This window comes from Maniola hyperantus, chromosome 10 (assembly GCF_902806685.2).
Source record: "Maniola hyperantus chromosome 10, iAphHyp1.2, whole genome shotgun sequence".
NCBI lineage: Eukaryota > Metazoa > Arthropoda > Insecta > Lepidoptera > Nymphalidae > Maniola > Maniola hyperantus.
Genome location: NC_048545.1, coordinates 7,029,316 through 7,046,726, shown reverse-complemented (window position 1 = coordinate 7,046,726; position 17,411 = coordinate 7,029,316). Strand labels below are relative to the sequence as shown.

General features: G+C 34.5%; 1 protein-coding gene across 1 annotated transcript in view; it reads left to right on the top strand.

Annotated features, from left to right (window-relative positions):
• LOC117986104 (lachesin-like) overlaps positions 1-14,056 on the top strand; it is a 56,048-nt gene extending 41,992 nt beyond the window's left edge. Inside the window, exons 6-10 of the mRNA XM_069501191.1 lie at positions 1,821-1,958; positions 2,595-2,744; positions 3,902-3,970; positions 4,556-4,639; positions 10,683-14,056. Of these exons, the coding sequence (XP_069357292.1) occupies positions 1,821-1,958; positions 2,595-2,744; positions 3,902-3,970; positions 4,556-4,639; positions 10,683-10,771 (530 nt within the window). The 3' untranslated portion in view covers positions 10,772-14,056. The remainder of the gene's footprint in view (positions 1-1,820; positions 1,959-2,594; positions 2,745-3,901; positions 3,971-4,555; positions 4,640-10,682) is intronic.
• Positions 14,057-17,411: the final 3,355 nt, after the last annotated feature.

The following is a 17,411-nucleotide window of genomic DNA, read 5'->3' as shown; positions in this document are numbered from 1 at the left end:
TATCTCATGTTACTTTGTGAACTAACGTACTCAGTGTCAATTAAAGTTCCAAATTGGATGTAACACGTGCAAATTAGTCTACGGCTTGTGAAAATAGAATATATCTGTCTGAGCTGTTACTATTCCGTCAGTGCACAGTGAGTGTAAATGGCATTTAAAATTTTATCCTGATTAATATTGATTAACTACAATTCTTGAACGGGATTAACAGCATACTTTTGTAAATTACTGTAATATATTGTGTAATATATTACAGGCTCAAGGTTCCGGTAGATTTGAGAATTGTCGAAACCATAAACTTAAGAAGTTTTGTAAGAAGGACAAAATATTAGTCAAGTCCGCATGGATTTAGGTATTTAAAAATCCTGTGGGAACTCCTTGATTTTCCGGGATAAAAAGTAGCCATTTCACTCGTTAGGTCTTTAACTATACCTACCCATGCAAAAAATCACGTCGATCCGTTATCTGTTGCGACGTGACTGAAGGACAAACCAACAAACAAACACACTTTTGCATTATATATGGGTAGTGATTATGTTTTCTAAAATACCTCATTGCATATTTAAAGTATCCGCCGAGAAATTTTTGTCGCCCTATTAACTCGTCCTGAAATTCTTCCTACTGCATCGTAAGTACGTGCCCGTACACATCGTTTTCGTTCGTCGGTAGTCAGCGTTCAGAAAAATTATTTTTCTTGGAACGGGAGTCGTTAACGAGTATTTACGAGGACAGAGCGCGTCTACCTGACGGAGGCTTCCACTAGAGCGGCCATAATTGCGCCCAATTAGAGCATTATGCTGACGTGAATACGGCCCGGACGCGATAATGGCTACAGGCTATCTGTTCCCGTACCTACCGCTCCCGCTCCGTCGCCTCCGCCTCCCGAAAGGCAATGAGACGATTTCCTTACCCCTAATTCACATTCCGTATCTCGGCACATTCGCTCTGCATTTCTTATAAGACACGTAAAATGTTCACGTAATTTACGCTCGATTAACCAATGAGATTTTCTTATGAATTCGCCTCCAAATTTCATTACAACAGCCGTGATGAAATGTGCTCAGTAATATGGCCATTTGTATAGCCCTGATTATAAACGGAGATAAGCGTTATTTACATTAATGGCTTATGTTCAAGGTTCTTCTCGGAGAAAATACGACGCACTTACCTATGTACCTTAATTTACTGAAATTAATGAATCATTTTTCAGCATTACAAAAGTTGGAACAACTGTTTACTATTTGCTTAATATGCGACTTTGTAGGTACAATTAAGAAGAAGTAATTGAGTATTTTTTTTAAATTAATTTTATCTGGGAAGTTTCACACTGTTTCCAGTTTACCATTAAGGCATGTTACGTTCATATTTAATGCATGTCATAAAATTCATTCTTGGTGATGATTAACGCACGTGAATAAAAAATAGCTGTAATGTGACCCAAGTGTCGTAGTTTTAAGTCTTCACTTTAGATATACAGTCGCTCCCCGTACGGTACAGTCGAAGACTATGTAAATGGTAAGAAAGCTTGGAATTGACTCGCTCCAGCAATGCACGGGGCTGCAATTGCTTGTACAGTATGGTATAATAATATTGTAAATTGAGCTCTTGAAAAGAGCTACCGCCGAGTTTATTGCTGGTTCTTCTCGGTAGGAACGGCATTCCGAACCAGTGGTAAATTAAACTAGTTGACGATTCAAAAGCACTAGTGTAAGTTTATTTGAATAAAAATCTATTCTCTTCTATTCTATTCTATATGTATATAACGTATCTTTTTACTTATAATATCAATGGTAAATGTCTTTTTAAATGTTTGTATGCAGTTCCGCCAATGCTATCGATCCCGAATCAGTTGGAGGCTGCATATGTAGGGCAGGACGTAACGCTGGAGTGTCACACGGAAGCCTACCCCTCCTCTATCAACTACTGGACTACGGACCGCGGGGACATGATTATATCCGGTTAGTGATAAACACCCCGGTTTCGTTCGGGTGGAATTTAGGAAATTCCTTTCCTAGTGGAGGTCTATCCATATTATAAAGGAAACCCAAATGCAAAATATCACATTTGTGTGTCAGTTGGATTGACTTATCAATGTGCTAGAGTGAACTATGTACAGCTCAATATGCTTGGACCAGCCAGAAATCTGAGATTTCACATTTTGCCTTTTTAATTTAGCTTCTTCTCATTAAAGATTTTTGAAAATTTCAACTGGATTTAAAAAAACCTAAATTCCCATGAATGAAATAAAGGGAAATCCTAAATATAGCCATATAGGTACATATTAAATAAATGAGGTAACTTTATATCAAATTAATTTTAGTTACATTACCTTGTATAAAATATTTAGTGTGTAAAGTACAAACAACATACCTATAGGTAGTTATTAATCGTGGGGATTTAAAATCACACTAAAATTTCCATATTGTTATAAAATCGCAGCATAGAAAGTTACCGCGTGGAAATGTTTGAGTGTGCGAGTTCTAATTTTAAAACATTATCTACGGGTATTTTGTAATTTTAGGCTCATAATTTGCGAATATAAATTAAAGAGCTCCATGTTGTAATTTATTTTAAACGAGCTATAATGTTTGCAGGAAACAAGTACACTACAGCGTTAAATGACGACGGTTATAGCCGGAAAATGAAGCTCACTATACGCAAAGTGTCGTCTAGAGATTTCTCTTCTTACCGCTGCGTTGCGAAGAATTCTCTTGGAGAGACAGATGGGCTCATACGACTGGATGGTAAGAAACATTTTTGTTTTTTTTTTATTTTTGCTAAAAAGGCTCTATCTAACAAAATCTTCTGATTAACGTGCTCTATGACCTAAACTCTTTAGCTGAATTTAAACACAATACTATTAAGTTTATAATGGCATACAAATCAAGAATAAATAGGCATCAAGCAAGCAACTTAGCTTAGCAACTTTTACAAGTAGGTACCTACCTTTGAATCATCGTCAAATGCATCTACCCTAAAGGTTTCTTGACAGACAGACAGACAACAAAGTGATCCTATTAGGGTTCCGTTTTTTTCTTTTGAGATACGGAACCCTAAAAAGCACTAATATGATAAATAATTTATCAATGATCTCTATGCACGATTGTATTTTTTCAAATCAAATTAAATCAAATCATTTATTTACTGATTCTTAATCCATACTAATATTAGAAATGCGAAATGTGTGTGATGAAATTTGGTCCAGAGTTAGCTTATATCCCAGGGAAGGACATAGGCTACTTTTTATCCCGGAAAATCAAAGAGTTCCCACGGGATTTTTAATAACCTAACTCCACCGACCCCAAAAAATATTATTATGGAACTATATTAACTCTTGTATACATAATATATTCGGTAATAAATTAAATTATTTTTCAATTTTTAGTGTTTATGTAACGAAGTCGGTTTTTATTTTTTTTGTAAAAAATTTTTATTTCACAATTTTTAGTGGCCCCATAAAATTATGCTATGACTGGTTAAAAATCTACTGTTTACTAAGCTGTTACACTGATCGCGAGCAATTTACTCTTATCCGTTGAGGAGTTCCAGTATCTATCTTCGAAGATGTTCATCAGATCTTCACCAAATTGAAATGGGACCAACTTTGAAGTATACCCTTTCAAACAAAAAAAGAATTTTCAAAATCGGTCCAGGCGTTTTTGAGTAATCGGGGAACATACATAAAAAATAAAAAAAAAAAAAAAAAAAAAAAAAAAAAAAAGATTCCGACGAATTGAGAACCTCCTCCTTTTTTTGAAGTCGGTTAAAAAACCTAACTCCACGCGGACGATGTCGCGGGCATCAGCTACTTTGAAATAAATTGTTGAAGACTGATATAATAAAATGTCACAGAATAGTAAATAATTGATTACGACGCATTATATTATTTTGGTTTGTTTAGAAATACCAGCGCCGTCCACAACGAGCACGACTGTTAATTATGTCCCGACATTTCCTCAGAGGAAAAAAGGTAACTATCTTAATGAAGCATTTATCCGTCACAGCAAAAAATAATAAAATAGATATAGCTCGACAAGACGAAAATAAGAAAAATATTCTCTTGAATAAGTAATTTCAAATAAGGTTGAGGGCCCAGTAAAACCCTTTCGGGATCAGATTTGAAATTAATTTTTCAGGTTCATCTCAGTTCCCCTTTCTACAACTGCTTATTGGAAAATTTGTAAATTCAATATAGCCACGTAAACCACGATCAGAAGGGCAATAGCAGTCAAACTTCTGTTGCCCCACGTGCTGTTTATACATTCATCGTCGACCTGTACCCGATCGAGAAAGGTCTTCAGTGAATTCTGTATTTATTGCCTTCCCCACCGTAGCCCAATGCTTCCGTACAATTGGGTCGTTAGTAATATTATTGTGGGAAAAACGATTTTGTTTGCTCTTTGACTTCCAATGTACGTTTTTATTGTTACAGATTTCGGGTTTCCTCTACATTCTTTACGATTGTGTTCATACTGAAAAGCCTCTTTTGTTCCAAATTGTTACAACGGGATGTTACTGTGTTCTTATTGTTTTATGTAATTAATTTTCTTTTAAGGTAAACAAAAGAATCGTTGGAGGGATAGTTCTGCGGAAAATAGAGTAATTGGAGATTATGAAGTTGAAGAATGGAAAGATTTAGGTATGTTTAAATTTCTAAATAAAATCAAAACCAATATATATATAAACCAAGTAAGATTTAGGTATGTTTAAATTTCTAAATAAAATCAAAACCAATAGGTATATATATAAACCAAGTACAGTGTTTTCGGGAAAATTGAATATCATCGATTAGTACTTGTTTGAAAAAGATTACCATCCCAAGGAGTTTAATGATGGCTGGAATACGTATGGCTTAAACTATCTAAGCAGAGGTGCGATTGTGTAAAAAATTACCATGGAAATGGTATTCATTTCATGGCGTAAACAGACGATTTCAGTTGTCAAACGACAATTTCGAATTGTGTAAGGTGTTCATGATTGTTTAGTCATTACATGGTTATGAGATTGGTTTTTAGACCATTGAGTGAATGATTTGATAAGATTTGACAGCTAATTTCGATTGTGTAACTTTTTTGAGGCCATTGCTTATGTCAAATAATAACTGTGACTCGAGACCTATGACAATGGTCTTAATATAGGTTTTAAATATAATTATCTAACTTTTTTAAGCCAATTCCTACTTCACCGCGGTAAATTTTGTACCTTTTTACTCGACTACGGCAAAGCCGAAGGCTCAACAGTGCACAAATTAACACAGCTCTTTATCAAAAAGTGTTTTAAAACAAAAATTTACGTTATTATTGCAATAAAAGGTACTTAATAATTCATTGCATACCTAAGTACCTAGCTAAACTACAACTAGTGATAATAATTTAGTGATGCTAGATGCTAGAAAACCACTAGGTATCGACGCCTCTCAATCCGGCTGGTCACCCTGAGAGGTTAGACCAATAACCTTCAGTGTAAATACAGTTCATAGGTGTTTTGATTGACTAGGTAGGTACCGTATGTTAAATGGACACAGAAAACACCTGAAGGAGGCCTCACACCCTAGGGCCTAGGGTGTACTGCACAGCTAAACGGTATCTACCTAGGTATCTACTGGAAACAAATTAGCATTTAAGTAATTTGTTCACTGATTACCTTAGAAAAGAACTCGACTGATTACAGACAGATTGTTTTAAGTTTAAATTGGCTTAGGTATAATTATGTTGTAGGTACTTATGTATGTACCTACCTACTCAAATCTAATAGGTACCTGAGTTTTGTAGGTAATTAAATTTTTGTTTGTTTATTTAATGTAGTATTTTATGTTATGTAAAATAGCTTACTTTATTATAAACATTAAATGGTTTAATGGTATAAAATTTAACTCCTTACGCGCCATTTTAACTTTATGTGTCAAATTTCATGTCAAAGGTACCACACTTTGAGGTGAAAGTTGACTCATAGAGTTAAAATGGTGTCATTTTGTATAGACTATACCTAACTACCTACTTAAAACATCATCATGATCAACTCATAGCCGGCTCACCACGGAGCACAGGTTTCCTCTCAGTATGAGAAGAGTCTGGCCATAGTCCACTACGCTGGCCAACTGCGGATTGGCAGACACAACCTTACATACCTACATTTTCATTATTAAAAGAACCTACTTCCTTGGATACAATATCAATAATATAAGTTAGTAAAAATGAATTGTTTATTTGCATTCTACACTACACTAGACAAGTACCTACATAAGAATGAATATTATTTACAACTTTTAATTTGATCATTTATTCAACAATTTAATTTACCTTGGTTTCCATATTCCAGTCAAAAAGAATGAAAATAGCTACTTACATCTTTTATTATTTAATAGAATGTTATAAGGACCTACCCAACTATCTACTATCATTTAAGAAAAAACATTGTCAAAGACTAAAATTCTAGAATGTTATACTTAAAGGAAAGTAGCTACCTAATAGGTACTTATATTTTTTATATATATAGAAATACTGAAGATAAAATAAACGAGAAAAAGAAGTATGCATTATTACTACATATAATAGCAAAAATATACTTACTAATAAGTAAAAGTAGGTAGGTACATTTATGTTAAAATATAATACTATAATATATAATATATAATATATAATATAATATTATAAAGAGGAAAACTTTGTTTGTTTGTTTGTTTGTTTGTACTGAATAGGCTCAAAAACTACTGGACCGATTTTAAAAATTCTTTCACCATTCGAAAGCTACATTATCCACGAGTAACATAGGCTATATTTTATTTTGGAAAAAAATAGGGTTCCGTAAGATATTTGGGTTTTTCGGACACAAGGTGTAAAAAATCAACTAGAAAAGTTACTTATTTTGCGTACGCTGCCTAAACTATAAAAGATAGAACCATAAAATGTTCTAATTAATTGTAGATCTTATAAACATCTACAAAAAAGTCCGCGACACACTATACCCATCTATGTCGAGTGAGGCACAGCAACCATTTTTTTATTTAAAAATCTTGAATTTTTTTTGGACTACATTTAAACGCGTTTATTTTACTCATGCTATTAATCCTTATCAAAATAAATGATTTCATCACTAAGAACAGTTTATGGAGATAATATTTGGTCTTTGAATGATTAAAATTGGACGTTTGGTTTTGAAGTTATGGCGAAATTAAAATATTACGATTTCTGCTGCACGGCCCGTTGTATTTATTATATAAAGAGGTAATGTCGTTAAGTTTGTTTGTAGGGGGTAATCTTTAGAACTACTGAACCGATTTTAAAAATTCTTTCACCAGTAGAAAGCTACATTATTCCTGAGTGACATAGGCTATACGGGATCTTTAAAAACCTAAATCTACGCGGGCGAAGCCGCGGGGATCAGCTAGTGTTAAAATATTTAGGAAATAGTAATGTAACAGGTTTCAAGGGCAATGTTATTAAGTACCTACCAATAATAATGATAAAGCATTTTTTATTTATGTTATTAATGAATGTACTGTACTAGTTATACCTATCTACTACCTAGGTAGGTAGGAACGATACCTAGGTACTTATTAAAACTCTATTAAGTATTTTTAAGTTCAGTAAATAAAGGGCTTTAATATTATTATTATTACGGCAAAGCAAAAAGGTAAGGATATGATTTTAGCAGTCTTTGTACCTAGATGTTTGTATTTAAGTACTTATGTTCCTAAACTACTGAGCCGATTTTGATAAATGTGGTCTCAATCGATTCGTTAGTACAATATTAAGTAGGTACCTATGCAATTAATTCTGTTTATTTGGCCATGCCAGTTTAATCAGTTAGGTAGGAACCTAGTTACAGTTTTATTTAATTAATTGCTATGTTTTAGTAAGTAAGTTTTCTGTTTCATCATAGGTTTAAACCGTGTAAATATTTGGTGAGTGTTTTTTGCAATTAAATCTATTCATTTCATACATTGGAGAGAGTTTTACTTAGTTGATTAGACCCCAGGGTAGCTATATTTAGGTACCTATCTACTTACCTATTTCTTAAGAGTAGGTACCTAGCTGTTTAACTTTTTACTTTATCTTGTTAAGTACCTACCTAATTGTAATTGTGAAAATAGCTCACCCATACATGCTGAGAATGGGAATGAGGAGTTCCCAGCTGCCGAAAGCCCCTGCCACATCCCAGAAGGGGAATTTGTGGACAATTACAGGCTATCTTTGCCACTGTTCCAGCAACTTGTCGACGAACTCACACCCATACTTGCAGCCAAGGCAGAGATCTACACGTATCTCTACAGAGTTCAAAGTATTGGTCTTATTATAAATACTATCTGTCCCGGCTGTACTAACTAAACGCTAAAATATTGGTCTTATATTATAGTAGGTAGGTACGTATTGATGAAAATAAGAAAAATTAGAATAGAATAGTCATGTCTGCCAAGAAAACCTAAGTATAGGGTACTTCCCGTTGACCTAAAATCATGAAATTTGGCAGGTAGGTAGGTCTTATACTACAAGTAAAGGAAAAAATCCAGAAACCATGAAATTTGTGGTTATGATTCTAGGTCAACGGGAAGTACCCTGTAGGTTTTGATTCCCTTTTCTTGATAGAGATTCTTTTTAAGGTTCTGTACCTCAAAAGGAAAAACATGATTCTAGGTCAACGGGAAGTACCCTGTAGGTTTTGATTCCCTTTTCTTGATAGAGATTCTTTTTAAGGTTCTGTACCTCAAAAGGAAAAACAGAATCCTTATAGGATTACTTTGTTGTCTGTCTGTCAAGAAACTTACAGGGTACTTCCCGTTGACCTAGAATCATAAAATTTGGCAGGTAGATAGGTCTTATAGCAAACATAAGGGGAACAATCTGAAAACCGTGAATTTGTGGTTACATCACACAAAAAAATTGTGGTCATGAACAAATAGGTAATTAGTGTTAACAATTTTCAAAGTAAGATAACTATATCAAGTGGGGTATCATATGAAAGGGCTTCACTGGTGCATTCTAAAACAGATTTTTATGCATCAGTTTTTCATTTATCGTGCAAAATGTCGAAAAAATACTAGTACAAAACCCTCGGTGCGCGAGCCTGACTCGAACTTGGCCGGTTTTTTTCTTTTGGAACCCTAAATAGTAGGTCTCTGAAAATTTTTTTGCTATTGTAATGAGTAGGTAAGTAGGATATCAAATGAAAGAGGAGAAAATTCTGTTCATAAAATAAAAAGTATGTAAATTACGATATTAAACATCTTTATTGTCTACAACTATTACAAATAATAAAAATATAGGATAAGCGACAGATGATTAGGAACCTACTAGCTACTCAGCCCCACCCGTTTGGTATTATTAGGTATTTCTTTGGGTTTTAGTTGGGTTTATCTGTTTACTTATGATAAACATAGGAAAATTTTACCTACTTATAATATGCTAAAATGTTGAATGTGAATCACAGTCAATTTTAACACGGCACACAACTCATCATCAACTCATCACTGGTTTATCACATTGGAGGCAGACATCTTAAGCACTACACTATCACCGCTCTTGATCAAAGATTACTAATTATGAACACATAGTAAATAATAAATTATTTGCCTACTTATATGCTATAAATAACTCAAAAAGTCTTAATGTGAGAAAACTTAACATTTGATTTTTGATTTATTTTTATAAAGAATGTTAGCAAGTTTATTATGGTGACTAATAATCCCCTTTTCTTTCCAACTAAGCGTAAAGCTTGTGCTAGGAGTAGGTACGACAATAGTGCAATGGGTGGGGTTTGAACCGGCGACCTTTCGGATTTCAGTCGGCTCCTCGAACCGTTGAGCTATTGAGGCTCCGATAACACTCTGGGCTGTTCATAGTAAACCAAGTAGGGTTCTAGGGTTAAGGATAATGCCTTTACAACTTCTTCAGTGCCTGTTCTGCAATCTCCATTTGATATCCAAGCAATTTCAAGGCGTTGCTTCTCATAACTTTGTGCCCCCACGTTCCCCTCGTTGGCTTCTAGTAGGCCAGAGTGCTTATAGGCATTTCTCTGCCGGAGACTTCTTAATTTTATTAACGTATGGAAATTATGGAATAGATATCGAACTGAGAATTTTGTCTAATTTGTTATTGTAATTTGTTCTCGTAAAATTCGTAATTTGTCATTACTGACATTGACACCACTGTCACTTGTCACTTAATTGACACTTGAAACGTAGACTTACAGGAAAAAGCATAATCTAAGAGGAAAAACATAGGAAAAAATAAGTCCACTAACGCCACCTATTGTCGAATAGCAGTAAACTCGACTATTCATTCGTTCAAAGCGTTTAGTTATTGCAAATGCATTATATAATAATAACGTTAGAATTCAATGTTTTAAGTATGAAAGGTAATTTTTATGATGAAATTAATAAGTTAACTTTTAAGTTGCATTGTTTTTGTGTCCGACATAATTCTTAAAAACAAAAAATATTGACTTTCACTAATGCTATTTGTATAATAAAACGCGATTCTAATGAAAAATTTTTAAGTCACCGGTCACCAGTAGGTCTTCATATGATGATACAATTTACGCAATTCGAATTCGGTTTTACCATTTATGACCAATCGCTTAGATTTGCCATGATGGTTAAAACTTACGCAATCGCACTTCTGGTATATTATTACTATAAAAGCTGTGTATTTTGCATTAGTAAGGGATTGTTTTATTTGTTGCAGATTATGAATCAACCCAGTCGTCGAGCTCGTCGACTATTCGTCGCTTCATTCACCCATCATATCTACTGGCAATGGCGCTTATTAGTTGACATGCAATTAAGAGCTTCACCGGAGTTTTGTAGTGCCAATTGACTATTGAAATGAACTAATAAATAATTAAATCAGACAGTGAAATTTAAAATAGCAGTTGTTACAGTGTAAAAAAGTTGAAAATAGATGATTGTGTAGTAAAATAAGTCGAATATTTTGACAACCTACTGATTGTTTGTTTTTATGATTTGAGCTATAGATAATAGATTATATAAAAAGTATTAAAGTAACGTATAGATAAACCATCTGAATTATTGGCTCATATAATATTGCAACTGATAAGCTCGGTTTATCTCACTGCAAAAGTTGGTATTTACTATGGCCACTCGATTAAAGTTAAATGCGAATCAATTCAAAGTGACCAAACTTATTTAAATTGTAAGCTAACGTTGGCAAACTTGCGTTGGCGTATAGGTCGATAGTTAGGCCAACATTCTAGGCCCATCGTCTACAGGCAGTATTACCTAACATCAAATATAACTTTTCTCGTATCCCAGTTCGCAACCGAGTATTTCGGTAAAGTAAAAGCCAACCTGTACACCTATGTGCAATGTGTAACTTTGAATACAAGTCAAATGGAATTTCCTAGGTGATTATAACTTGAAACGATTTTCAACGAAGCAAATTTTGGTACTTCTCTACTTAGGTATAACTTAAGAGTTATTTTATGTTTTTCTTTAATTAGTACGTACCTACCTATTTCAAATTGGTTCTAAGCTTTCAATTATTTAATATTTAAATAAAAAACCAGCCAAGTACCAGTCAAACTCGCACACCGAGGGTTCCGTACTACATTCGTATTTATTGACATTTTGCACTATTAATCAAAAACTATTGGGCATAAAAATAAATAAAAATCTGTTTTTGAATGTACATATAAAACCTTTTCACATGATATCCCACTTGGTATAGTTATCTGTCTTTGAAAATTGAAAATACTAATAATATTATTAGTTCATGTGCACATTTTTTTGTGATGTAACCACAATTTCACGGTTTTCAGATTTTATCCTTTTCTTGTGGTATAAGACCTAACTACCTGTTACCTGTGTAGGTCAACGGGAAAGTACCCTATAGGTTTCCTGACAGACACGACAGACAGACAGACAGATAACGAAGTGATCTTACACTTTTTTTTTTTTGTGTAGATTGTAGATCGTAAAACTCGTGTCGCACGATTTAAATACCAACAACATCGGCTTAGTTCTTAACAAAAATAAAATTCCTATTCCTAAGAATACAAATATAATTTTTTTATCGTAAAAAAATATTGCTGATTTATGTTCTGTCTTATTTAAACGATTTTCTAGGCTTTTAAGGTGTAAAAACATGTGTTGTACCTAACTTTTAGAATCTATCAAAGTTAGAGGTAAATTTATTGGTATTTTTATAAAAGACTGATAGACTTACGATAATATTGTGCCATATCTGAATTAATATCGAAATTTTGCGACCTATGTAATATCAAATGTAAATATTATAAATTAATATTATTTAAAATATTGCTAACCTTGAACTGTAACATTATTCACCCTACCCATTTATAGCAAAAATATCCCAGCGTTTTTTGTAACAAACTATCATCAACATCTACATTTTTGTTTAATGTTATGTATTATGAACAGTTTCTAAATGCTTGTATTATACCTAATTCAATTTTTTTTCTTGTAGTAAGTAAAGGATTTGTTATTTATTGCACTTATGTACCTAGTATTTTATTTTGCAAAACCAGCTCAAGCTTAGTATTCGTAGTATAAATATTAAATGTTTCTATATCATGTTGAAGATATACCTAAGGGTGGACCTGAATAAATACGTATCCACAAAACAAATAACATCCGTGATATTCCATGAATCCATGCATAGTTTAAATAGGTACTAGGTACGCTCTACATTTACATGCATTATTATTTACGTTCTACAAAATATGATGGTATTCTGTAAGATGATCTAGACTATTTTTTTCATAAAGCTCACGGTAGGACTTTTTAACCTAGTTGCCTAGTCCTATTATTACTAATATCATCATCACCATGATTATCAACCAATAGTCGTCGACTGCTGGGCTTAGGTTTCTTGTAAGGTGAACTTCACACGCCACGGTCTTACCGCAAGACTCTTGCACCGCCATTTAGCGGCTCCCTGCGACTCGTTTGATGTCGTATGTCCACTTAGTGTGGAGTCTTCCGACGCCAGTGCGAAGTCGCCATTCTAGCACCTTAGGACCCCAACGTCTGTCGGTTTTTCAAACTATGTGCCCTGCCCATTGCTACTTCAGATACCTACACATCCCCTTGAACTATGTCGGTTACTTTATTAATAGTAATGTAAATAATTTATTTGCTTATGTTCTGCGTTAAGGACAAACGACATGCTGTATAATTTTATTTTGTAGTTCTAATAATGATTTAAATATTGTGAACCAGTACAGTCCAGACAGTCTCATAAATTATAATAGTAATAAATTAGTAAAATTTCCGAACGAAATTCCTGAAATATTATTCCTGCTGTAATTTTGCCATTTCGCTATTCTTTATTTTTATTAAAAGGGAAATGTCATTAGCTCCATGGTGCCATTTTTACGGTTGAAAGTAGACAAGATGCGACGTTGAGTGCAAGAATGTGTTAGGCGGCCTTCCCTCATTTCTCGATCGCATTGACTCGCGGTGCGATCTACTTGACGCCGATTTTTATGGGAAGATTAAAAAAGCAACTTTCGTTGGTCGTGACCGAAGCAATCGACCCATGCGACTGTCGCACTGCAGCCACACGCGACTACAGGGGGCTCGGAAGCGGCATCATTGGTACATTTTAATATTAGATTTAAGTAGTATTGTCGCATTTGCCACGGTGCGTCTATCGCACGCACAACACACGTGTCAATCGCTTCGGCCGCGACTCACGAAAGTCTACTTGAGGCGCTAACGTGTAGATCCGGAGCTAACAACTATATCTTTCTTCTTTATAGTTGTATTCCTCATTGCAGAGAGTCATGACCCATTTCGATTAATCATATTAAGTATATTGGCAGGAATTCTCTTGCGATAATAATGCAGTGGGTTCCCAGATCTTTCCGCATTACAAGCTCTTAGTCAGGAGTTATTATTATTTGTAATCTTGGATATTATAAATATTAATAAAATTAATAGATATTTATAAATTTTATAATATACAAGATTAGAAAAAGAATTACCTACTAGGTCTCCAGCTCTAGATTTTTTTAACCAAAAGTTGGCACCAAACACAATAATTAGTATAATTTCAAAATAAACCCGTAGGTTATTATAATTTATACTTAGTAATTGTATAAAATCAAGCACTTGTTAACTTCGTAACTATAGTTATCGTTAGCTGTTTATGTAAAAAAACCAAAAATAAAAACGTTTTATAAAAAAATAGTGTCTTTCATTAATTCCTAGATCATCTACTACTGTAACTACACATATCTAGATACTGTATAGTGTTATCCTAAATCATAAAACAAAAGAAATCTATAGATTTAATAGACTCAAACAACAAAGAGTCTACTAAAAATCGGTCAATCGCGAGTCGAACTCTTACACTAAGGGTTCCGTACCATCGTACAAGAAATAACACTTTTTAATATTTTTTTTAGTTTTCATAACGGTTATTTTGAAAATTTTATTATTTGTTGTTATAGCGGCAACAGATATACATATTCTGTGCAACTCTGTACCTACCTCGGTTCACGAGATACAGCCCGCTGACAGACAGACGGACGGACGGGCAGCGCAGGCTTGGTAATAGGATCCCGTTGGCACCATTCGGTACAGAACCCGAAAAAATTGCAAATATGAATATATTTTAAAAAACTCGTCTACATCTGAACTCATTCAAAGAAAAGCAATGACAAAATATCCTCGGGGCGCTATATTACAGTACGCAAACACTATTCCGGCGACCTACTTACAATAATGGAAACTAACACTTTACAACTTTCATTTCTTATCCAGTTGCATCTCGGTGATCCCGCTGCTAGCCCAGAAAATATGAGACGTCGAGCTACAGAACTCTATTGTTTCCAAAATTATTACACATTTATTCCTAGTGGAGTCTCGTTTTGCATAAAATAATAGGCGGAGGTATCTGGACGCTCGGCTGAAGTACGGTGAAGTCTTTATGCACTTATACTAAGGCGGGATAACTGACGGGCTCGGATATGATATAACTCTGCCAGTTTTTAAAATTTGTAGAGGCATCGTGGAGTTCTATTCATAATTTAGCTCAGAGACAGTGTTCAGATATCCTTCGAGTCTAATACGTAAAAGAAAACTTGACAGTACAAATAAGGACAAAACGTTCTCGATAATACGAAGTTACGAGTATTTACTTCAAAAATAGTAATTTATGTAATAGTACACACATACACGGAGCGAGACCAATAATAATTAATCTATGAGTACACATCCTTTTAAATATATTTTTTCCATCTTAGCATTCAGACATAATATAATACTTACCTGTCACGGACTTTTTTGAAAATCTTTTTAGTTTTCCAATTACTCTGTACATCATTTTCATGTCCAATTTCTTGAAGAAAGTCTTCTGCTTACCTACTTTTCCGAGTTTTTACTGTTGACACCGAATATAAGGGTGGATACAAACTATTGTTGTTTCGGCGCGTTTCGATTTCGCATACATGCGCTTATTTAGGCGTGTTCACTCGAACCACTGAGACAGTCATTAACAATATGGATTAGCGTTTTTCACAGCTCACGCGTATTATACGAGCTTATAAGCACGCATACGTTTGTACGAGATTCTTCTTCTTTTTCTTCTTCTCAATCGTTCACAGATTGGTTGTGGCTAAGAAATTTTCACTGCTACTCGTGCGATCACCCTCCAGCGACTTCTGTTAGTGGCATTACGTGCACACATGGGAGACAGGGCGTATTCGTTACGGAGCGGCTTAAGTCCGTCCACCTATTTGGTGAACGCCCACGTGGACCTGTACCTTCCACTCGACCTTGTACCACGAGGTGTTCAATGCAGTGGCGTGCAGCTCATAGAGGCATAAACGCACTGCTTACCCTCATTGTAATAAATCAATGCTTATTTTTCATTATAACCTGCTGTAAAATAAGTTCATACCTAAATGCATACCCTGGCTTGAACTCCTGTGCACGCCACTGGTTCAATGGTACCACTCTTCCTCGTAATGTGTCCAAAGAACTTGAGGATTAGGAGGAGGTAAGCGTTCTGTGCATTCTATTATTAAGTACTAGCTTATGCTCGCGACTTCGTCTGCGTGGACTATTCAAATTTCAAATCCCTATTTCACCCCTTTAGGGGTTGAATTTTCAAAATTCCTTTCTTAGCGGATGCCTACGTCATAATAGTTATCTGCATGCCAAATTTCAGCCCGATCCGTCCAGTAGTTTGAGTTGTGCGTTGATAGATCAGTCAGTCAGTCAGTCAGTCACCTTTTCCTTTTATATATTAAGATAATTTTTTATTCGTACCAAATAGTTCCCTAGGACGTCTCTCGTACTATTTACACGTGATGACAGCTTCCGTCGGAGGGCAGGACGCCGGCCTCCAGTTGCAAGCAACGAATTTTTTTGTCACTGAACTATTTTCTGTACCCAACATACGTCTATGCAGCTCTTGATACCTTTCATACTCGTAAGCTCTTTGAAGTGTATTTCGTTTGAAAATTTTGTCCAGAATTTGTAAATTCAAATTAGAAAGTTATGACTGGATTGAAATTTTACCCAAATGTTATGGGAAAATCAAAATAAAGGAAAGTAGTTACCGAAGTAATATTTTATTATTCGGAAAGAACTTTAGTTCTGAAAATAATATCTAAAGATCTCTGGACTTCAAACAAACATCTACGCAATCAACAATGTTTTCCAACAATAAATACACAAAATGATGAATTTTTTTATTTGTAACGAGAACAAATCTCATAAATTAAACCAAATATAATATTTAAACGTAACTTCTGTTGAACCGCTGTAATGCCGCGTTTCATTATTAAATGTCCTTTAAATCTTTATAGATGACCTACCATTATTTTTCTTTGTTCTCGGTTTGGGACTGTTTTAATATTTTATTGATAACAATCAGTTTTTTTATGACAATATTTTTTTTGTATCATTTAACTTTTTTGTTGTGTTTGATTAACAATACATTACATTTCAAATACAAAAATGTAACTGCTAGAAAATGGAATATTTAGATTAGTGAGGCTCGCAAAGAATAATTGAATACATTTAGTTATGAAATCGCTGCAGAGCATCCAATCCTGTAAATAACTAGAACAGATATTGTAGTGCTTGATGCCATAATGGCAGCGCTCCTTGCGACCCCGCCTCGAGGGGATCCGGTCGGGGCAAACCATTCGATTACGCAGTTGTGCATACACAATCTAGAGCTATGAAATTACACCCGTTGAATCTACAAACTGCTCTATTTAACTCAGTTATCCATAGTGTATGTACTTCCATACATAATATTATAAATGCGAAAATGTGTCTGTCTGCTAGCTTTTCACGGCTCATCCGTTTAACCGATTTTTGACGTAGCTTAGCTTACATAGAGAGAACGGACTTAGGCTACTTTTGCCCCGGAAATACAAATAATTCTTATGGGATTTTTAAAACCTAAGTCTAC